The sequence below is a fragment of the Pocillopora verrucosa genome, chromosome 14 (genome assembly GCF_036669915.1).
Source record: "Pocillopora verrucosa isolate sample1 chromosome 14, ASM3666991v2, whole genome shotgun sequence".
Taxonomy (NCBI): domain Eukaryota; kingdom Metazoa; phylum Cnidaria; class Anthozoa; order Scleractinia; family Pocilloporidae; genus Pocillopora; species Pocillopora verrucosa.
Window position 1 is genome coordinate 21,434,426 of NC_089325.1, and position 24,258 is coordinate 21,458,683.

Sequence of the window (24,258 nt, forward strand, 5' to 3'; positions counted from 1 at the left end):
CAAAATAATTTAAGAACTCTAGAAATTTTCAGCAAGGTTAAAGGACTAATCGTGAAATGGGACATAACCCATGCTTCGGCTTGTTTTTCCGTGATGCTTGTGGCAGGCCCACGGTAAGGTTTGCCAAGCGTTTCTCATCTTCGACAAACTCTTGAATTGTTTGACATTTTTCGTAGTTCAGCGATGAAAGAGTTGTCAGTAGTCGAATCCTTGTGTTTACGCAAAGTTGTTCCATGTAAAAATACACGATTTTGGTGAGAGATCATCGCTTTTCGCCGCCATTTTATCACAAATGGATTTGGGTAATGTGGATACGAGGGAGGGGTACGGGTTTGTGTTATGAACCATGAAATATCCGATAAAATCTACCTATTAACCTCACCTTGCGTGAGGTTTATTATGAAATTGACTTCGAGCAATGGTCTCGAAATACCACAGAATTAACTTTAAACCTTTGAGAAATAACTCAGTACAATCCTATTGTTGTATTGATGTGTGTACAGCCTGTTTTCGTACTAGTTAAAGTTTTCGATGAACAAATTACGTCATCAAAGGAGAGAATTCGTTGTCAGCGGAAATGGAAATTGTTTTTACCCAGTCGTTGCTCTTCGGTGGAATGAAACAAGACATGAGAAACACGAGGAGATCAGTAGGTCGAGTTCCAGGTTGTTTCAGAAAAACTCAAAATCAGTGATTTCTTCGGGTGGTCTAACTGACTGGAAACACTGGATCAAGTATCACTGGATCACCGGATCAAGGATCACCGGATCAAGGATCAAGGATCACCAGACCAAGGATCAAGGATCAAGGATCGGTTCAAATGAATCAAATGAATTAATAAGTTAATAGGCATGGTTGATTGCTCATCTACGTGACGCAGTCAAGATCTCTCTCTATTGACAGACAGGTGTTGTTTTTCTAGCCCTTCCCCCGCAGGCTTGAGTCGATTGTGCCCGTAAAACTGGCATATTATGCTCCTAGCACTGCTCAAAATTTACGAAATTTAAGCCCGAGTTATGCTCGTTTCTCTAAATTATGCTCCTGGCATCAAAATTATGCTACTTGATTTTTAAGCAAAATAAAGGCAGAGCACTGGGGTAAACACAAAACAAACAGCAACTGATTACTGGTAACTGCAGCCCATTATTTTAATGAACCAATTATCAAACATTGTATCGTTGCATGTTTCCCCTGCATTTGTTCCTCAGAATCGATAAACATGCTGCTCATCATTTTTCAATCAATGGAGCTTCTTAAGTCAAAGCAAGGATGCAGAGTAGTACGCTTATCAGCGTTTATTGCACTGAAGCATAACACAAGCCCGAACATAATCTCCTAGAGCATGGTCTTGCGAATCGTTGAAAGAGGAGTTAATTAATGAGACATTGCCTGAAGAACTAAAAGTGTTCGACGAGGTGGACGCCATCTTTTATCTTGGATCTCAGTCAACTCGCTAGCGAGTCGCACGAGTAGGGCCTAAAACCAACAAACGTTACAACGACCGCAGTGAATTCACCGTAGGCGCAATTCATTATTAGCAACAACATTCTAGAAACATAATTCAGTCAAGAGAAGTATATTCAATACAAAATTACGAAAATTGTTCACATCGTGGAAGCAAAAATGCAGATTATGCCGGCAGTGCTTTTCTTTGAAAAAAGATAAAAATTATGCTCGTTTTGTCAAATTATGCTAAAAATTATGCTGGCACAATCGACTCAAGCCTAGCAATCAGTCATGCCTATTAATTTATTTAATTAATTTGATTTATTTTGAACTGATCCTTGATCCTTGATCCTCGATGCTTGATCCTTGATCCGGCAATCCATAGATCCTTGATCCTTGATCCTGTTTTTCCAGGAGCCCATATAAACATCCCAAAATGATTACCGACGCGGTCACCGGCACGTAGTTTAAATCAAACTTTTCCTCGCAGAAATGTCTCAATGGGTGTGATCTGAATATTATGGAAGCTTTGAGGAAAATATTTTTTCTTTGAAACGAGAGCATTTTACTTCAGGCCTCTTTTCCCTGTGAAGTGAGGTCTAGTTTAGCTATCGAAACTTGAAAAGAAAGAACCGCCTCGTACATTCTTGCCTCACAAAATCTCCCCTTCCACAACACAGCATGTTCTCATTCTAATTTGAAGACATGGAGGAGAAAAAACAAAGGAGACTAAACAGAACCCAGCCGAAAGGTATTTACAAGGAGATTATAAATAGGAACATTTAGGGCCCGTTATTTACACGAGGTCTAACCCAAACCACGCAATCAGTGGGCTTCAGGCTTTATAAGAGGGCCTATTTAATTAAATAAATTTTCTTCTACTGTTAAATAGCTTTCGGCCCTCTTAACGCTGTTCACAATACTGAATGTTCCGATAAAAGGTTCAGCTAAATTGAGGATCGTTCAGGATGCAGTTTTTATAAACAACGGCTAAACTTTGTTTAGATAATGAGACCTCAGAGTTTCGTATTGTGTTTTCGAAAACAGTCACCAAACAAGCGTTTATATTTTCTCGGAAGGAGAAAAAAAAAAGATATTTTAGGGAAAATTGGAATAGAAGAGTGGCCTAGAGTTCAATAAGTGATTAAATCAGTGTCATCACCCTATAATGAAAGTCATTTTCATTGAATCAGTTGCTTCGGTTTTACGTGAAAATTTCAAATGAATTTGCAAATCGGAAAATTTATGAAGTGGAAGAGTACACTAACTACTACACTTTAAGAAGATCATAGGACAGAGAACTTTACAAAGCCAGTTTTATCCTGTGACGCGGGCGATAATTTCTGGACCTAAACGTGTGGGGGACGCTGCTCCGTGTCTACGACCTTTGCTGCTGAGATCACCTATTGCTCTCAGAGAGCTCTTGAAAATCAGCGTGATCTCCTCTTCCCCCTGAATAGGAAATGTTTATGTACGTAACCTGCGGTAGTAAGAAATCAATATATCACCATATATCAAGCGGCTTTCCTGAGTTATTTAATAAGTAACACAAAGTAAACTCCTCCTTTATTCATTCTGTAGAAGTCTTAACCGGCCGGATGACTCAGCTTACAGTGTTAGCTTTAATTGCCGAGTAACTTATCAAAATAATTTCAGTTGGTGGGGAAAATAATCCGTGGGGAAGAGGGATTGTAAACCGCCGGTTCGTAATCTCTTGGTGGGGATCAGGAGTGCAGATAAATTTTTATTTTAGAGTTTTGTGGCTTTCCGAACTGCCTAAATGCGAGGAAAAGCTACAGACTGGGCATAACATATGCCACTTAGAGTGATTAGGGGGATTAAAATGTCTAGCGACTGGTTTGGATGCGTCTTTGTCATTCCCCTCTACGTCACGGAGGTGCTCTCGGGATGGGTCGCCAATTCGTCTTCCTGTTTCGCCGATATATATCTTTTTGCATTAAATGTAAGGGTTCTCATTGGCTACTTATAATGTCTGCCTTATTCTATTAATGGTTGCGATAACATTGGTGTTGGTTCTTGGTCGACTATAATGCCAGCTCTAGAGTTTTTTTACTTGTAATTTATCCATACCGTGGTCTCGTACAAGATCGAGTGAAGTTTCGAATGGAGTTCTTTAAAAGTTGGACGATCTTTTGGTCTCTCTTGCCAGCACTCTAGCATAATGTCATACCTAAAGAGGACGCAATGAAAGTAGAGGGGTTGCGTATTGAAGTAACATGTCACCTCTTATGACTAAACATGAAAAAGGTTGCATAGGTTTCTAACACCTAAAAGCCTAAAATTGTTTCTAACAACAGGCCTTAGGCGACACTTCAAAAACTAGAGATAATAGGCAATAACAAAGCGCTTGGTTTAAGAAGATTTAAATGATCGAACAACCAATAGGATATTAAAGTGCTTCATTCCATTTTTATGTTATCAGCCTTGAAATCTGCCCGTTTTTAATTGTTATTAAAAAAATAGAACATTCTTTGTAGCTTTGACTTGCAGCATAAATAATCACTTCTTGAGGCTCTTTGTCAAACACAGGACAAAACCTGGGGCACGTTAGTTACAAAAACAACCCCCAGTCATGGGGCAAAGCCTGCAGCTACAATGCTTGGAACCTAAAATCTTCCCTATTAGTTAAATAACTTACAGTTGTTTAGAGCAGTGAGGTGGTTTCTCAAGTCTCGTTCCATCCTGTAGCAAGCTACAAAGTTGTACAATGCCTGTAATTCCGATGTAAGGTTGCTCACCTGTAGAAGAAAATTCATCGTTAATAAAGGGTAAAATCCATCTCTGTTCAATGACCAGGCACACATTTTCCAAATCTCTCTTCAAAGGGTGCGATCGACGTTACTGATCGGAGCGTCATGCTGACGTTTAATACTGGCATTTCAATTGAATCTATACTGTGACCTAAGATGCCAACGAGCTGTAGCCGTGGCCATGCAGAGCAGTTAGAACAGTAATCGAACACGTAATCGGAAGGTCCAAGGTTAGTAGAATCTCTACGGGCAATTCAGTCAAATCTACATCGTCTAATTCGTATGACTTATGTTTAATTTTGTTTTCGAAGTGTCTTCTGTTGTCTGGTATAAAAGAAATCATCTTAGCATGATTCTGCTTTCATATCAATGTGCCATCAAGGTTTTTAGGCATCCGAGCAAGACTACGGTCAGGAAAGAGGCAGGATGCTACTTTAACGTTTCCACTCACCCAAGGTGACGATTTCCCAGAGAACGACACCAAATGACCAGCTGGAAAAAAACACACAATACTGTATTTTAGATTCCAGCGTTACAAATTAACGTCTTTTAGCCGGACTAAGTTCGTTTAATCGTTCGTGCTTTTTATAATCATGCACACCTGCACTTTCGTACTTAAAACTATGATCAACCGTCTAACTGCTTTAGCATTGTTATGGTAGAACAAGTTAAAGGCTAAGAATACAATCACTAACATTGTGTATCGTACAGGTCAATATAGTTATTGGCAGGGCTAATGGTGCAGTTGCCAGGTATAGTGTCATTTGGTTATGTTATTTTTGTTTTTTTGTCTGTTTATTTCACCGCTGATGTAAAAACACTTTCTTTTGAACCTGATGAAGGTGATCGAAACCTATCATAGTCCTTATACAAGATAGAGTGTTGGAAAACCGTGAACACTTTGATTTGATTCTGACAAATCTATCGTGTTCTGATCAATAATAAAAATAAGAGCAAGACATCCAGAGACACCAAAAACCAAATGTGAATGAGCGTTACTGATGACGACTCGACTTTCTCGTACCTGTTTAGCATCTTCCTCGGAAAACGATGACATTTAATTTAATTTTTTTTTTTATTTTTACGGTATGAACGGTATGGCTAGTTATAAAATAGGCCGCTACTCACACATCAGACATCGTGGTGTAGATTCCCCTAAAACTCTCCAAAGACATCCATAGCCACGGGACTTTGCCCTGTAATTTTGCATTTGAGAATACAAGTAAGGTGTAACCCCGGTATATCCATTTTTGAAAAAAACAAGACTGTAAATTATTGTTTTTTTCTTTTTTCATAGACTTGCAAATAAAAAGTTTAAAAGAAATTGAAAAAAGTGACATAGACGTTTATGTACCTCGGTGCACTTAATGTAAACTCCATCTTGAGAAATGTCACGTGACATTCCAAAATCTGCCACCTTTGCTACAAGTCCCTCACCGATCAAAACGTTTCGAGCAGCCAAGTCTCTATGAACGCACTGAACCCATAACAAATGAAAGACGCACAGGTTAGTTAAAACATAGGTATGTTTCCTCTTTCTCGGAAAGTGAAAAGATAGTCCAAAAAGCTCAGTAAAGCCACCCAACTTGTATTTACTGTAGTTTCTTTATGTCTCTGTTTGTTTATCTTCTGTCCGAATTAGAAGAAAATGTTTTTCATTTGGACGAACGTAGTGAGGGAAAAAGGTATTTTTGCACCTTGTCGCAGTGCAAAGACCATTGTAGCTTAATGGTTAAAATCCGAAGGTGAGTGCCTTTTTAATTTCCTTTACACCACCGTCGCACAAAAACGAAAAGACCGTAAATTTTTACGAACTCACGTTTGTACGAAATATTCACTTAACTGCAGCTGAATTTCAAGGTCAGTCGAGAAGAGTACACACAACAAATTATTACTCACCAGTTTGCTTTCTAAATGGCGCATTCCATTTGAAACATCTGAAGCAATTTTTAACAGTTCCCTCTCGGACAGTTTCGACCAAACGTTGACATAATTTGTATCTAATGCCCCGACAGGAATTCGACTGTCACGCAATATCTGATCAAGACTTCCACCAGGTACAAACTCAACAACCACACACAAAGGTTCTAAGGACAGAAATAAAAGCGCCATCGACAAATGTATGTATCAATAATGTTTATGCTCAATTGGCATACCCACCACACATATTTATTCCTTCGTTCAATTATTTCTATTAATTAAAAGAAACTCGGTTTACTTGTAACTTAACTAAAAGTCAAACAGATTTTCATGCATCTAACTTTTCTTAACGTATATTAATTTTCCCGACCACACTCGGTCGTTTCTGCAGGGAAACACAATTATATCTGATAAGTCACTGCCATAAAATTCAAATCTTTGCATTCATAGCTGAAGTAAGCTTACTGACAGGAAGGCAATATGGTAAATGACCCCTATATATATTCAACAAAATTGTTCTTGCCTGTAAAGCTTTATTTTCGTGTAATACCTTCAAATGAGCAGGCCCCAACGAGGCTCACTATGTTTGAATGGCGACCAACTTTCCTAAGAATTTCTAACTCATGGATCAGACCAATGCGCTGCTTTTCATCTGTGTTATATTTTTAAAAAAAAAAAAAAAAAAAAAAAAAAAAGCAAAATTTCAGTGCATCGAAAATTCACGAAGAGTTTGCTTTTTTTCTTCAGTACTGGCTATTCAACATGGTTAACAAGCAGAAAAGTTTCATTGCGACTAATAGACTGCACTGTGTTAGAAAAATCGGTCTCGTAGGGGCATGTGGCCAAAACACACAGCTAATTGTACAGGCCGTGAATGATAATGCGCAAAGATCTTATACCGAAAGTTTTAATCGTACCCACCATGGGTTCCTAAATAACAAAAAGTCATCAAAAAGTCAACAAAAAGTCGTCAAAAAGTCTTAAAGCTTTGTTTGGTTCTGCGAGAAAAAAGGAGAGAACGAATATAACTTTTTATTATGTCTAACCTTTCAACATTTTAACAGCAACGGGCAGTTTCTGACCATCTCTCCTGATATAGCTTCCCTTTTTTACGACTCCAAACTCTCCTCCACCAAGTTTTTCTTCCGTTATTTCCAGTCTTTCTCGAGGAATTTCCCAGTTCCTGTCAATTCCCATTTGCTTTAGATATGTCTCATTATCAACTACCAATACTTCGTGTACGACCGCGCGGGGTGTATCCAGCTGTCCTGTGGAAAATTGCCGGCCTAGACCTCTTAAATGGTTGATTATGTCCGTCGTAACTTCAACCATGTGAATATCATTTTCACCGATCTTCCCCTAGAAATAAAAGAGAATCGAAGGATAACTTTCGAAAACGTCACTCAAGTCAGTTCTCATTCCATGAAAACAAAAAATAACCACTTTAAAATCAGTAGAGAAGGCAAAGCAAATAAATTATAATTTGTTAATATACCTTGTTGACATTCTCTTTTCTCTTCCGTCTGATTTGTTTTGCAAAAATAACAATAATCGTAACTAGTATGGCTAAGGCAAGTGCACCGACTAGTCCCCAGATTATTTTGAAAGGAATTCTGGAGGTTGATTCTTCTATGACGTAAAAAAAAACATGAATGATTAATGGCGGGGTTTTCAGTGATTTGAACTCCATGGAGAAAAACAACCATGCCCATCATTTTCATCTGGGGTTAACCTCACGGTGCCTTACGGGAATTTATTGATTTTTTAGGCGAAACATAAATATTGTTAAATACATGTACATAAATGGACAAAGACGAAAGCGAGTGAGTCAAAAGAGGATAAGGAAACAAAGTAAAAAAAGAGTAAAGACAGTTGTGAACGCCGCAAACAAAGACAAATTTTTGTTGTCCAAAAACCATGCTTTTAGAATCAATCGACGAGGGTGAAGTTTAGGAGATAAGCCGTTCAATACTCTAAATTTTCGCTCACCAAATTTTGTTAAATATTATTAATATTAAACTGAGTTTGAACACCTGACATGTGGTCTATGGACGACATCTGCCCTGTGGCCTATGGACCAGAGCTTGTCACGGTTTCTTGTTCACAAAGCTACTAAGACTAACACTAGAACTCAGATCCTGGATGTAGTGCTTGTCTATCGCAGGTAACCCGCAGCATGCAATTTATCAGGTTTCCCTATTCAGACTAAGAAAATCTCATCCCGGCCAGTACGGTGCTTTACCTACGAAAGGTCTTTTAGTTGATGGTAATTTTTGTGTAAACAACGTGGACTGAGAAAAGATAGTTGTCGTCCAAGATCTTGTCAAGACTTGTCCTGTATTCGATTTGGTGCTTTTGTTTTCCTCTGATAGAACGGTTGTCGATGCTAAAAAAGAATCAGCAAGAAAATATGATAAAGAAGTGTGTACAGTTTTAGCTAATTTTTTATATAAATATGAAAATTCGCTCGAGCCCCATGATCGTTGATAACTGTGGTATATGTTGCTCAGTCGTACAGACGGGGCATAAATGCAGCTGAAGAACGCATGCGAAAGAAAGGTACTACATTTATTTTCTACATGTTCATAGTGCTAAATTCCACCAACCAGGCAATACAAAATTGTGCATATAATGAACAGCCTGTTTACAATTTCAGATCAGGTCCAGTCTCCATTCCACTCTGATCACTTCCACTCTCTCTTTCCTCTACTACTCACCATGGTGGTAAGAATCATTAAAAAGAAAGGAATTTGAGCAGACTCATTTTACCAAACTCGTAGAAAAAAAAACTAAAATGAAATAAAAGCCCTTAAAATTGAGCCGCAGAATCAACAGCGTTACAGTTCATCTTCCCAGAGCCTTTCACAAGAAAAGTGAGTGCATACCTGTGGTCATTCTCCCAGCTTGTGTTGGGGAAGACATAGTATGTGAAACTTGATTGTCCACACTCCTGTGCGACGTTACTGGTTCTGTTGTTAACTCTAAAATAAAAGAGGGAATACTTACAAAGTCAAGGTCATTTTAGTGTGACTCTTCTTACTCTGAACGGACGAGCGGCACCATGGAATCTCATGATTTGTTAATCAGATTTTGGGCGCAAAGAGCGCAACCGATCCTCGTCGTATTTCAAGAATCCAATGTGAAAAGTGCTGTTTAAAGATCATGAAAGGTTCGAAAACTTGAACACCGAAGTTGTTTAAACATGAACGTAGCATATTAAGGCTGATAAGAAACCCTGGTCGACCAAATGGATTTCACAATTTCGTGCAGCGCATTAAGTTTTTAATAATTGAGAAAGTTAAAACAAAATTAACAGTTGTGTCAATATAACATGAATTTTTATATTTGAGAATTTCTCACCTTTTTTAAATACCCCATTGCCACAATAGCGCAATGAACAAACAGGTGGCGGCCTTAATTTGTAAACGTAAAACTTTCCACAATTGCGAACTTTGATGAATGTTGAAAACAAACAGCAATCACTCATCCAGGCAGACCGATGGAAACACACTTCACGTTCAACAGCACCTTCAGCTAAAGTAGGATGGGTCCCACTGAGCCAACCAGGTGCAAAAGTACCACAACGACCTTTGCTGACACAATGTTCAGCCATTTTAAAACCAGCCTCTCCGCTGAATCTGTACCAGCCAAAAAGTGTTCTGTCACAAAGGTGAATGAATGAAGTCGGGTTGTTGTATGTTTCCGCTCTGTTAGATTCGTTCAGCAACTTGTAAGTGGAACATTCTTTGAGGGAAAGCGAAGTTTGAGAAAATGGCGGTTAAGTGGAAAATTATTTTTAGCACGCTTATCATAAGGTCCTCCTGAAAGTCAGAAAATATTATTTTTTCCTAGAAAAAGAAATTGTCCTATACAGAGTGATATTACGGCCCCAACTGAGCACGCTTATAAAGAGCAATAGTCTGTAGCTTTCGAACTTTAAAAAAAATCGCGGCCACGTAACCTTACCAATTTGGCTGAAATTTGGCATGAAGGCTAATTTTAGGGTCCTAACCACGAAATGGGTATTAAAAAGTTCCAGTTGTTTTTTCTTGGCAAAAAATCGATAAAGCCGACCAAGTCTGCCCGTATTTGCCCGCTAACGTGGCGTATAGAAGGTGTTCTTATAACTTCGACTCCAGTCCTGTCGTAAAGATTTCTTTTTTTTATAAATAAAAAGGTCTACCCTTTTTCATAAGATTTATGGGAAAAAACGTGGGAAATGACAGATTTTGATTTCAGGTTATGTCAACGTTCGAAGGTCATTTTACGCCGCCTTAAACAGTAAAATATTTACCCAACTTGTTAGTCTGATATCTCCAATGTTACCTCGATCCAGAAGTTGCCATTTATTTGAAATAATATTTGTTTATGGATGAATTGATCCCATTAATAAAAAATGGGGGAAATTTAAAGGTCAAAGGAGAAAAGTTATTAATCTATGATGACTTAGCTATGTTTGGGACCAGCTCCTAAATCAGCTTACCATTCAGAAATAAAGTCCAAGTACTTATTTCGTCCAGAATGAAAGCAAATTCCAGAAGTTTCCTAATATCTGTTGATTTTGGGCAAAAGTAAATATGTCTGGGCGACATTGTCGCAATGGGATAAATATTTGGTCACCCAATAAATATAAACAATCGATCCAGTATTAACGCCGGGAAGGGTTGATTTCGCTTACCGTTTTGAGAACGACAATTTCGAAAAGAAAAGATTCTTGTGAATTCGAACCTAGTTTATTTGGTGGTGAATGGTGACTTGCTCAAAATCTGAGCCTTTAGGTAACATTTGCAGTTGATCCTCCTGGTCACGCCAACAGTTTAGATATCCTTCGTTAGATATTACGTAAATTACATCATGTTTTTGAATAGGTCTTAATTTGGTTTTTCGTATGTTTCAATTGTCATATCAGTATAAAGGAAACCCAACCTTTCAGGATACTTCCATGCAAATTTTTTTTAATTAACGGTGAGCGCAAAATGCTCACATAAAGCGCCCTCATTAAGGGCTCAGACATGAATTGAGTGTTGTTTGAAGTAAACGTCACCTCGTTGGAATGCGCGCGTCATCGCTAATTGAGTTTGCTCTAAGATCTATTTTGCTTCGAGAGGCTGTTCGTGAAGGATTTTTTTTAAAACTTCTTTCGATGGCTTTCAACAAGCTTTACACCGAATCTATATGGAAAACCAAACTATGAATTCGAATTGAATCCTTGTTCATCACTGAACTGTCGGTTGTAGCGAAAACGGAAGTTAAGACCCGAGTCCTAAGAAACCATATTTCATTTATTTTTTGATGGCAATGAGAAGTACGGAAGCCGAAAAGGGACAATCCAAAAGTATTTTGCAAATCCGAAAAAATATTCACAATCGATATCTTTTAGACAAATCGCTTTTGAAAAGCTTGTCAAATCGACAAAACAAATTCAAATCCGTGACTTTCTACTTATTTACCGAGCTCTAAAAACTCTAGACCTTGCAGACCATTACTTCTTTAACCCTCTAGAAAGATTCGACATTTCCAGTTCAAATTCCCAACCCAAGCTACGTAAGGTTCAAATTTCCCATTCCCCAGGCACGGACGACAGTAAAATACCCGTGAGTTCCCCGAGTTTTCCTTTTTAAAAAAAAAATGAACTTAGGTAGGGCATATGAACATAATTCTGGCCCCTGAGGTTGGATTTTGAAAAACTGATTTTCAAGAGTTCAATTTCCACGGGGGAGGGAAGTTGAAGTTTCGAATTCATCGATGCATGAGCATGAAATCTGTCTCGGTACCTACTCTAGCCCACAGTAATTGAATTTCACTTCTCAAAGACGCATCAACAACGTGTAAGCCCCATAAATGAGGCTTTATGTCTCGAGTACATCGTGAAAGGGATATGCACTCACTCGACTGCATGGTATGTCCGAAACTATCCTCAGCAAACCTCGAGAAACCGCTCTTGACTAACATTATTCTGGAGCATTCTCTTCATGCAAAGAACTGGAAAGTAAACTGAAGTAAAAAGGGACGTTAATCACTGACATAATAAGTTTGGCTTTCTGTCAAAAACGAGAACTTTTCCAATATTTTACCTCATTGAAACCAACATCTCAGTGTTCGCTACAAAATCAAAACAAATTTCAATTTTTGTACTTGTTGTGGGCAAAATTGTCAAAGAAGCATGAAGGAGAGTAAGATGATAAAAAACCACTAACCTTATCTAAACAGGATCCTCAAGTAAAGCAATAAATTTCCACTTTTAGACTCAAGAATAAACTTGATGCTTGTGCATTCTCACGAGTTCAAGTTGATGTCTATCTCAAACCACATTCCGTTTCGTGTGTGTGGCCACTGCCAGAGTGCATTACGTTGGTATTTAAGGCTTACTTTTGATATAAATGAAAATTACTCCAATGGACTTATCAAAGGTTGGGGTTTTTCTTATGCTGCGAACTTGAGGAAATGATACACTGACTCCTGTTGGAAAACATGATAAATTTGCATATCCTCCACGAAACCGGTTGTGCGACATGTAAGTACTGTATCATTAATCTTAAGTTTGCAGCAATTTAATTCAAATAAATGACCAACTGCTACCACCAATAGTGTATAACAATTGACAAGAATGTTTCTTTCACAAAATCCTTCGTTCTCAAAACGGTAAGCGAATTAAACTCTGAGCATAACTGCGCGTGGCTTGTCTAAATTCAATTAGTTACTAAAATCATACCATTGCAACAATTTCGCTCGAACATCATCACGTTTATGTTAAATCAAAAGATATTTCCTTACTTTTAGGAAACTTTCCGGACGATAAATGTACTTTAACCGTTTTCTTCTTATCGTAAATTGATTTAAGAGCTTTTAGGACCAGGTCCCAAACATAGCCAGGTCAGTCCGGGTTGATGATTTTTTTCCTAGACCGTTTCATTTCCCCCATTTTTTTGTTTATGAAATCTGCTCATCTATGAACAAACGTTGTTCGGAGTAAACGGTAACCCCTGGATCGAGATAACACTGGAGGTATTCGGTTACTAAGTTGGGGTCAATTTTTCCAGTCACTGTTGAAGGCGGCCTAAAGTGACCTTAGAACGTTAGGATCATACATTGTTAAACCAGACATTTGCCATGTTTTTTTAGACAAATGTTAAGGGAAAGGGAAGATCGTTTCACGGATATCACGAGATTTTGAGAAATCTTTACGATAGGACCCGAGTTGAATTAAGAAAAAATCACCTTCGATCCGCCATATTGGCGGGCAAGTATGGGCAGACCAAGTGCACTTTCCTGTTTTTTTGGCAAGCAAAAATAACTGGAACTTTTAAATATCCATTTCGTGATGAGGATTATAAATTAAGACTTCATGCCAAATTTCAGCCAAATCGAAGGACTGAAGTGGCCGACGAAAGTTCGAAAGTTACAGACTAACGCACTTAAATTTACATAAGAATAGATTTTCCTCTCAACTTGCAGATTCATAACAGACTATTCATTTATGGTAAGATGTTCTCAAATTCTTGCTGTGATCATAACAAAATCTGGGGTGGGGGTTCCATCTACGCCTCCCATCTCGTTCCTGAGGGTGAAATTGCAAACAGTGATTGCTACCAGCTTTTTAGCTGTGGCCGACTGCTCAACTTACAATCACTGGAGGAGGACTAAGCCAAGAATTACATAAAAAGATTTCTTGTACCTAGAAGTTAAAAGTATCACATGCACCATCAGCCTTTACAATTTGCGGAATCTGGGGTATAATTTGTATTAGCCAAACTTACAATTATGAAATTCACGAAATTACCTTGCTCTGAGTATGATCCGTTGCCGCAGTAACGCAGGTCACACTGGGGTGTGTTCTTAAGCTTGTAAACATAAAACCCTCCACAATTTCGGACAAGGACATCTGTAGAAAATTTACAACAGTTCCCGCTTGGTGCATGAAAACACACCTTCCTTTCAACAGCCCCATCCCCCACCAAGGGGTGTGTTCCGTTGAGCCATCCCGGTGCAATTGTACCACAGTGTCTTAAGTCAACACAAGACTCTGGCATTTGTTGTCCAGCCTCTCCTCCAAATCTGTACCAGCCAGTGGGTAATGCTCTGTCACACAGGGATCTTTTTCCTCTGTAAAATGTTTGTGCCCTGTTTGACTCATTGAGAAAACTGTAATTGGAACATTCTGCAAGATTGAGCACATTTCGATCGGGTGTCGCAATACCAAAACCAAAGTCATCACACCAGCCAATCAGATAAAGGGAAAACATCAAAAAGAGCCAGTGAGAATGCAAATTAAAAACAAGTGCACTGTCTAAAGTGCTGAAAATGCGAGTGTCCAAGTCTTCTTTGGTTTCATTTTTATCTTATCAACTTATCACAGCGAAGGAAGCAAACCCAAATCAATTTCGGTAACTTTCGATTCTCATTTGAAAATCGCTCTATTTGAAGATAGAAGTTTTCCCGTTCGGCTTTCGAGCATCGCTTGCCTCTGCTGACGTATTTGAATACACTCTCTGATATTTGATTTAAGAAGAGGGTGGCAAAGGGGGGGGTCCAATCACACATCACGCTGAATTTTTCTATCAAATCACGCATCGCGGGTAATTTTCTTAACCAATCACGCGTCACGTAAAAAGGAGTAAGTACGCTAAGCTAATACTGTAAGATTTCAACCTGTCGGATATATTATTGAAAATTATATTGCATCCAACGATTTTATCCTGGAATGAATTGCGTTTCACTTGTCATATTTATTTTTTTTAAACAAATCAAGACTACTTACTTGTTGAAACTAGACGCTGCAAGAGCGTTTACTCGCGCTACCTATCGCATTATCAGATCGTACTTTACAAGTATAGAACACAAAAAAACAAATCAAAGATTAGCATTTTTAACACAAGAGTTAAGCTTACGTATTTACTATTCAAGTTGCTTCTTTGAATTTCCTCCTCATCCAATAGCTTGTTATGTGCCTCACTTTCGTGCTTCGTTACGATCCATGAAGATAAGAACTACGCCCTTATTGGGGCGGAGAATGTTTCGTTAAAGATGAATGAGAATCATGTGATTTAGAACATTGATTGACATTTAAGCTTTTGTACTTTAGATCACACTTCAGTCAGCAAATCAATTCCAAAGGGAAAGGTCTAGTTTAATTTGCTAACCTGAAACAAGCCGTTAAGCTAACCTGAATCAGGCTAACCTGTAGCCAACAGCCCGCCACAGAATTCATCGGCAATACTTTTTACGCGGAACATTTCATTCAATTTCTACGAGCCGCCAAAAAAGGCGTTGGTTCATGCAGTGGAAAACCATAGACCTCCAGATGAAGAAAGACAATCTTTAGCTAAGTTCCATGAATATATGAAAGTTTAGTGGAAAAACACGACGAGTATACAAAGTATAGAGAACGATAAAGAATACCAAACAGAAGAGCAGTAGCTGGACGAATGCCAGGAAATCTTTATGAGAATAGAATTAGACGCGAAAATGTTTATTGGTAGTGCAGAGCAATCAAATTCGGAGGATGCAGACGAGAATGAGGCTTCAACTAGTGGAAAAGAGGAGGTTTCGAGCATTGGGGTGCATGGAAATGATGGAATTTCAAATATGCAATCGGTAAACCAAGCCCTTCTGTGGTCAACGCCGTTGACTCTGCAATAAGTGCTAACTCCGCAAGTGGTCTAGTAGATGTAATTAACAGTGCCCAGACTGCTAATGAGGTGCAAAATCTGGCATTAAACAATACTGAATCAGTAGTTCAAACCACCGGAACACCATTTGTTGTCAATACAGCGAAGTCCGATTACGCTGCCTGTACTTTCAAGCTCGAAAAACCAAAGCTGCCTATTTTTTCCGGGAATGTACGAGATTATGCGATCTTCCGTTCCGACATCAAACACATGATTGAGGCCAATTATTAACCTAGAGATGCAGTCACGCTGCTTCGCACGTGTTTAAGAGATAAGCCATTCGAGCTCATAAAGGGAATTGGAACCGATTACGTTGCCGCCTGGGAGTACTTAGACTCCATTTATGGGGATCCGTGATTCGTGTCAGACACTATCACACAAGATATTGTCCAATCTAAAGCACTACATGTGGGGTAAGATGCGCGGTTTTGCGACCAGGTACATCTCGTGAAGCGATGTTACAACGCATTAAAGGAAGTTGACCTGCCAAGTGATATGGATAATAGCCATATGTTGTCCATCATGGAGCAGAAGATGTGTGCCGACGATCGAAAAGTCTGGGCCGTAGATCTTGAGAAGGAAAAGAAACCCGCTACACTACATGCGTTGATGATCTGGATGACTGATCCCCGATCAGAGTTGGTATACACAACCAGCGTACTATCAGCCACTTAAGAGCTTATGGCGATGACAATGATCAGCTACCCTGGTACAAATGTTGGTTGTGCAAAACCTCAACACACTGGTCCGACCAGTGTCAGAAATTTGCAGCCCTCAGCATCGATGGACGTATCAAGATCGCCAAAGCTAACCACGTGTGTTTCAGCTGTCTGAAAAGGGCTAGAAGGGACCACAGAATGGATAATTGTAGCCGAATCCGACGGTGTACAAAAATAGAGAACAGAACGCAGTGTCCACACAACCATCACCAGCTACTTCACAGGACCAGTGCTATCAAGATTGGTGTCGCTATGGCAATCAATACAAAGGAAGCTATCTTATCAGTCCTCTCTGCGAATATCATCAGCGCAAACAGTCTCTTCAAACTTGGAAATGTCCTACTAGATTCAGGCGCGCAGATGGAAACTACGGAGACTCTTGGTCTAAACAGGAAGGATACATCTGTAACCATCACTAAAGTTGGTGGAGAGGAAGAAACGATAAAGACGAAAGAGTACAAAGTTCAGCTAGCTTCAATCGATAACGATAAGAGATTCACAGTAAAGGCAATCAGAATTCCTACCATCACGACGAGATCACCGCAGTCAAGACTTCACAAATATCGGACCTTGTTGGTCCACAGAATACGAAATTTCGCCGTGACAAAAGACAGGTCGACCTTCTTATCCGTATTGATCACACACATTTCCATGCCGGTGAAACGAGACAAGTTGATCATCTGCTAGCCCGTAGTTTCCCACTCGGATGAGAAGTGTTTGGAGGAAAGCCAGAAGAAACTTCTGATGTGACCCGCATATTACACGTAAAGTTTGCCTTACCAGTAGATTTGTGCAGCTTCTGGGAGACGGAAGCTATGAGAGTGGAGGTGAAACCTTGTATCTGCCATGCGAACAAGTTGACGGAGAGCGAACAAGAGGAATCTGAACTGATAGAAAAGTCATGCATGAAGGTCAACAATTAGTGGATGATTCCATACCCATGGAGAAAGGATCCCAATCTGCTACCGGATAACAAAACGTTGGTAATGAAGCGGCTAGAATCACCATAGCGGCGACTTAAGAAGAATCTTGAACAAGGGGGAGCCTACTGTAACCAAATGGAGGAAATGGAAAATTTTATTTTATTTCATTAGCTTCGCCAATTTAATATTAAATATATATATATACAAAAAAAAATGTAAATGGTATACAATACAAGCAGGGACTCCGCAACAGCTTACTGCGGGCCCGGAACACATAAAATTGAAATAAAAATTGCAATAAAAATTAATGAGTAGTTAATAGCAACAATCTATGTTTCTTGTTAGATCACGGGCTTTGAAAAGATGAACTTCTCACCAAAACTGTCGAAGAAAGAAGAGGAGGCGTATCAAGGCCCTGTCCACTCCATTCCACACTACGCAGTGCTAAGGCCAGACAAAGAGAGCATACCAGTCCGAATCGTTTTTAATTCGTCCTCTGTGTATCAAGGACATACACTTAATGATTATTGGAAGAAAGGCCCTGATCTCCTAAACGGCATGTTTGGAGTTGTTTTGAGATTCCGAGAGAAAGAAATTGCGGTAATGGGAGACATCTCCAAAATGTACCACAGGATACTAATCCCCGAGAGAGATCAGCATGTCCACCGGTCTTTGTGGAGAAACCTGGAAACCAACAGAGCTCCCGACGTGTAGATCAAAACAGTTCTCACTGTTGGGGACAAGCCTGCACCCGCCATGGCGCAAATAGTATTTCGAAAAACTGCTCAAGGCAACAAGGCGTATTACGCAGAAGCAGCTGAAGTACTTACAAACAATACTTACATGGATGACATCTGCGACTCAGTGGACACTCTTCAAGAAGCTCGGAAATTAACGGAAGACATAGACAAGGTCTTGAAGACTGGAGGGTTTACCGTCAAGGGTTGGATCTCCAACAAGAAACTTACAGAGAAAGATAACAGTGAGATAGAGAAAGGAATTAACGTATTTCAAGGAGGAGAGGAGGAGGTCGTGGGAACCCCGTGGAATTTCAAGAAAGATAAGTTCCACATCAGGGTAAAGGTAGATCTCCCGAGGCTAGTAGATAGACCGAGTCATGTACCAGTAAAGATGACGAAGAGGATGATCCTAAGTCAAGGTGCTCGGATCTACGATCCTATTGGTTTCGCTGCCGCGTTTATAATCAGAGCGAAAATCGGTATGCAACTACTGCTGTGGCAACTGGGACTGGATTCTCTGTTTCAAGAGATGAAAGAGCTGGACAACGTGTCCTTCGGGAGAAGTTTATCCGCCGACAATGCCGTGAATCCACCAATGTTGTGTGTCTTCGCAGACGCGTCGCAAGATGCATTTGGAGCGTGTGCTTACATACGTCATAGAAAGGATGACGACGCCTTTACAATAAAATTCATAGCATTAACTCGCAAATTTCCTCGTTAAGTTTGTCAAGAGTAGCAGCTTTTTGAAGGAGCTCACCATCTCACGCTTAAAACTACAGGCAGCCGTCCTAGCAGGTCGCCTGGCAAACGTCATTCAAAAGGAGTCTAGGGTGCAGTTTGGAGATGTAAAGTTCTTCACCGACATCACAATCACCTTGGCCTGGACCCAAAGCCCGTCTCGCAATTTCAAGCCGTTCGTGTCTTCAAGGGTTGGGGAAATTTAGAGTAACTCAGATCCAAGTCAGTGGATGTATATCCCAAGTGAAGACAACGTGGCCGACGACCTATCGCAAGGGATCCATGTGAATGCAGAGCGTGAAATTGCGCCTAACACAGGCGCCAATGCGCCTAAATTTTTCACTTTGGCGACCATATCCTGAAAGTTAGTCGCCAAATTGGCCACTAGAACGTTTCATCATAACCTTACCAAGAGATATAGCGAATTAAAAAGATTTGCAAAGATAAATCCGCGGCAAATTTCCTCGTTAAGTTTGTTTCCAAAACGTAGCACATGCATCTCGATAACTAGACGCCATCTTGGATTTAGATGAGCCTGAACGTTGTATATCATCCATCCTAGTGTCCACTTTGTAGCAGGTTAAAGATCTTTTCCCTAACTTAATTTTGGAGGGTCTATCTAGAACGCTGACAGCGTAAAGAAAGATTTTGTTTGTCTTTGAAAATGGCGACCAACTTTTTTTGAATTGGCTACCACTTTGAAGAATTTAGGAGCCAAGTGGCTATCAGAAAAAAAAGTTAATTTCACGCCCTGGAATGCACTAAATGAAAGGTGGATTAATGGCCCAGCGTTGCTACGTCTACAAAAAAGCGTGTGGCCGAACTAGATGACTTCCCTACCCACTCCAGATGAAGACATGGAGCGTCGCCAGATAGTGGTAACGGTCTCAACTGTGAAAGCCAAAGATATAATTGATCCGTCTACCTTCTCCAGCTGGAGGAAACTGATTCGCGTAACGGCAAGACTACGCTGGCTAGCAGAGAAAATTCGACTGAGAAGAAACGCACAAGAGAGAAAAAAAGGACCCCTAAAAAAGAGCTGCAAGGGGCGGAGACTTTCTGGATCAAGCAAGCACAGGAAACCCTGCACGGTCGGTTAGAGTAAGGTAAATTTAAGTCTCTCAGTCCCTTAATAGATGACAAAGGAATAATCAGAGTTGGGGGCAGAATCGACGAAGCCATAGTGTCCTAAGAAGAGAAACACCCCATACTCCTTCCAAACGAACACAGAATATCCCTACTGATAACAAGCAGCATGCACATGTATGGGCATACTGGAGTAGCAACCACAACAGCAAAGACAAGCAGGAAGTACTGGATCCTCAAGGCGAACAAGCTGACTGGGCTAGTATGTGAAGTCCAAGTGTGTATGTTGTCGAAAAATAGCACACAAGGCAGAGACGCAACGGATGGCAGATCTCCCTTTACTTCGCCTCTCACCGCATACCCCACTGTTCTACAACACTACTCGTGACTACTTTGGTCCTTACAATGTCCAGATAGGGCGAAACAAGAACACCGAACACCACGGAGTTATTTTAACCTGTTTAAACACCAGAGCTGTTCACCTAGAGCTGGCGGTGGACTGCTCCACAATGGATTTTATGCAGGTACTTCACAGATTCTTCTCTATCAGAGGCTACCTAGCGGTGATGATGAGCGATAACGGGTTGCAGATGGTTAGTACAGCTAAAGAACTGCGTGAAATGATCGATAATTTAGATTTTAATCAGCTCCGTGAGTTCTGCGCAGAGAAAAGAATTCAGTGGGTATTTACAACCCGGCCCAGCTGCTCCACACCAGAATAGATGCGCTGAAGTGCTTATCAAGAGCGTCAAGATAGCACTGAAGAAATCGATCGGTGAGTTAATCCTGACACCGTTCGAATTGTACGCCTGCCTGTTTGAGGTCGGAAACCTAGTAAGCCAGCATCCCATTGGTCGCATTCCTAATGATCCAGGTGATGGTGCCTATTTATGTCCCAAAGATTTACTGCTAGGACGCGCGACATCGGAAGTACCTCAAGGTCCTTTCAACGACACAAAGAATCCACGACGACGACTAGAGTTTGTACAGAGGATAGTCGACTCTTCCTGGAAGCGTTGGAGGAGAGATATATTTCCCTCGCTAGCACCGAGGAAAAAGTGGCACGTAGAAAAGCGCAATGTGCAGGTAGACAATGTCGTAACCTTGGCCGATAGCAACACTGTCCGGGTCAAATTGGCTGTCGGCCGAATAATCAACGTGTACCCCGGGTCGGATGGACGAGTGCACAACATCAGAGTGAAGACAGCCACAGGAGAATATAACCATCCAGTTACCAAGATCGCTGTCATCCACCCTGCAGAGGGTTACGATCCATGAAGATAAGAACTACGCCCTTATCGGGGCGGAGAATGTTTCGTTAAAGATGAATGAGAATTACGTGACTTTGAACACTGATTGACATTTAAGCTTTTGTACTTTAGATCACATTTAAGTCTGTAAATCAATTTCAAAAGGAAAGTTCTAGTTTAATTTGCTAACCCGAAATAAGCCTTTAAGCTAACCTGACTCAGGCTAACCTGTAGCCAAAGGCCCGCCACAGAATTCATTGGCAGTACTTTCTACGAGGAACACTTCGAAGTTCTGTTCACGAAGATTTTTTTGTCTTCTTTAATTCAACATCTGAGGTGTTCATCTGGGCATCATAGTTGTCATAGTTTGTTGTTTAATACGTCAGTAGTCATAATTTTGACAATGGTTTCGTAGTTTGAACTCATATATGACCCATTAGTTATCTTGCGAGAACCGGTACGAACTTTGCTAATGTAGCCGTACCCTCCCCATCTAGGTTTCCGTTTTACCATGGGGGGAAAGGTACGGGCACACATAGGCTATATTGCAAAATTAGCCACCTTTCAATTTGCGGCTACTCGTGGCCCCAAGAGTCTCGTGTACGAATTGAGTAGACGTCTACACCACCTTTACTATTTTTTGATACACGGGGCAATATTTATGTCAAAGCTTTGCCCAACCACTTCTGCTTGGCAACTGTCTTCATGTCGGTAACAGATATAACGTGGCTTTTGAATTCGTTTAGGTCTTTGAGACGACCTTGGAACTCGTACTAACTGGTACACAAAATCTCTCCTTATGTACTGGCTCTCTGATTACATTACCATCCTCTCCGGCGGCATAAAATGACACCAAAACTCTGATGTCATTAACCGTTTCAGCCGTTTGTGTCGATTTGGTCGACACTCTTTCAGATCTTTCCTTCGATGGATTTAGATACTTTCTGGTCTTTCTGGATACGATCTGGCACACCACCACAGCCAGGCGGTCGACAAAAAGAAAACACTGAAGATCATAGTCCTTATGCAAATGTTAACTATAGTAACTTATGCATACTGTGTCACGATTGTTTGGACCTACCACGAAGATTAAAGACATCAGAGGTCAAGCGAAAGTTAAGCAAAGGACAGAAAAGACCAGGAAACATTGTCACTGCTGCCACGGTTTATTGACCTTTGTTAAGACTCTATTTACTTTGAATGATTGGTTTCCTCACGCATCAAGTTGTTATGTCCGGTCCCGCGTCACGCGGATAATTACTGGGATATCTGTGGTAGCCCAGTCATAAAATGCCTTTGTTTTTTTGTCTTTTTTTTTTCCTCCGCCACAAAATGGAAAAATTGCGCAACAGCCTCGGGCAGCATTTTCAAGACCTCGGTCACAGTTTTTCGCCATACGGACCTCCCAGCCGGCAAATAACATACATATACCAGACGTAAAAACTCTTCAGATTCTCAGTCTGCATTTTATACCCACTCTGCAGTCTGCAGTCTGCAGTCTATATTTTGTATCCGGTCTGCAGTCTGCTCTCTGCATTTCGTACTAACAGGTATCCGTGGCACCAATACAGTTTATTTTTGGTTACATTTATTCACACAACACACAATCTACCACAAAATACCTGTGTGTGAGGTAATTCGACATTTTCGTTCTTTTCCGCGTTAATACTCTTCTTTCCTTTAGTAAGAATGTAGACCACTTACAATGTTTCAAGTAATCCACCCACCCTACAAAAAATAACTCTTGCATGCATAGCATGCCTATGTTTTGAAATAGGTGTATGCCCTTGGCCAGACTTGAGCTCACTATTTCAGTATACTAGTCCGACACCCGTATTATCGCTACAATTGATTCCAAGGATCCAGTACCATCCAGGTATCCCAGTTACCCTGCTCACAGGGTCTAGTTTGAGTTCAATCACGCGTCACCCTGCAAATTTTGGGGCCATCGCGCGTCACGCAAAATTAAAACCCCTTGCCATCCTCTAAGAAGTGTTATAAGAGCGATTGACGGAGGGCTAACTCTCGAAACGTCAGCCTTTATACTCTTTAAAGTGGCCAATTTACGTTTTTAACTCAGTTAATGACACTAAATTACCCTGTTAATGGCTTATTATATGCGCTTGAAGAGACTAACAATTGAGCAATCAGCAAGATTATTTTAGCTCCGTAATAACGGAACGGTCTTAAATTTGGGCGCGGCAGGTGTCGAAAACGCACCAGCAAACGTTTCCTTTTAAATCACCTCTTATTCTAGAAAACCCAAATCTCCGCAATTACATCTGCAGGTCAACCAACGAGCTGAACATACAAGACGACCTTTTTCCTTGGCAAAACAAAGATCATAATCACCACTTCACGTCTTTCCGGTCTCTTAGTGAAACGCACCAAACGAAATGATTGTCTACCATTTCCGACAGTAGGCTAAAAGGTTTACGTATCATAAAACGTGTAAAAACTGGTATGACTATCCCGGAGATTGTGAAAACTGATCAAAATAATTTAGAAAGGCCCTTAGATAGTAATGCAACACTGAGTAACTCTCGCCGCTCCAGTCATCCAACATACGTGCTTTACTCCCATACCGGAAAGCCGAATCCATATGAAAGTAGCAAAGAGTATAACATTAACCCAGTCGAAACTCAGAGTATTTATCTTACCATCCTTCCCGTGTACTTGTGCGCCAAGACAGAGAAAAAGACCACCAATGATCAAGGTTCGTAAATCTGTTGCCATCTTGCAAAGTTACTCCTTCAGACGGCGTCGTAAACTCAGTCGATCATTCACTTGATTGCGAAATCGAAAGCAAAATTAATATTTGACAGTCCAAATCATGTCTAAATAGGGCTTTGACAGTTTCTTTTGTCATCGGTTGCATATTCAAATACATCAAATCATTTACATATGTCAAAGTCCTAGATTAAAGGCTTTTGGTTTCCTTCTACAACAATTTCGTTCCGGAACTGACGTACGCAGCTGCTGGCTGTTTTGATTGAT

The 24,258-nt window shown here is 40.3% G+C and overlaps 1 protein-coding gene and 1 pseudogene across 2 annotated transcripts; one reads left to right on the top strand and one right to left on the bottom strand.

Annotated features, from left to right (window-relative positions):
• Positions 1–1,773: 1,773 nt before the first annotated feature.
• LOC131795895 (fibroblast growth factor receptor 2) lies at positions 1,774–24,054 on the bottom strand. Of its 2 annotated transcripts, none has more exons than XM_059113496.2 (15): positions 23,922–24,054; positions 13,918–14,295; positions 9,498–9,881; positions 9,023–9,118; positions 8,380–8,523; positions 7,633–7,763; positions 7,184–7,496; positions 6,688–6,798; positions 6,117–6,304; positions 5,572–5,694; positions 5,346–5,413; positions 4,669–4,709; positions 4,106–4,205; positions 3,538–3,637; positions 1,774–2,926 (listed from the first exon to the last, which is right to left on the bottom strand). In XM_059113496.2, exons 1-15 carry the CDS (start codon positions 23,995–23,997, stop codon positions 2,846–2,848), a joined length of 2,334 nt encoding a protein of 777 aa, XP_058969479.2. In that variant the 5' UTR covers positions 23,998–24,054; the 3' UTR covers positions 1,774–2,845. The 2 variants fall into 2 exon arrangements, with proteins under 2 accessions (XP_058969479.2, XP_058969478.2); XM_059113495.2 differs by having other exon boundaries at positions 1,816–2,926; positions 7,633–7,766.
• LOC136278040 (uncharacterized) lies at positions 20,335–21,289 on the top strand (annotated as a pseudogene).
• Positions 24,055–24,258: the final 204 nt, after the last annotated feature.

Coding starts and splice junctions, on each gene's coding strand:
- LOC131795895 (XM_059113495.2), bottom strand. CDS start 23,997: ATGGCAACAGATTTACGAACCTTGATCATTGGTGGTCTTTTTCTCTGT. Junction 14,296..23,921: donor ACAAGTACACGGGAAGGATG/GTAAGATAAATA, acceptor TCAATCTTGCAG/AATGTTCCAATTACAGTTTT. Junction 2,927..3,537: donor CGATCTTGTACGAGACCACG/GTATGGATAAAT, acceptor TTACTACCGCAG/GTTACGTACATAAACATTTC.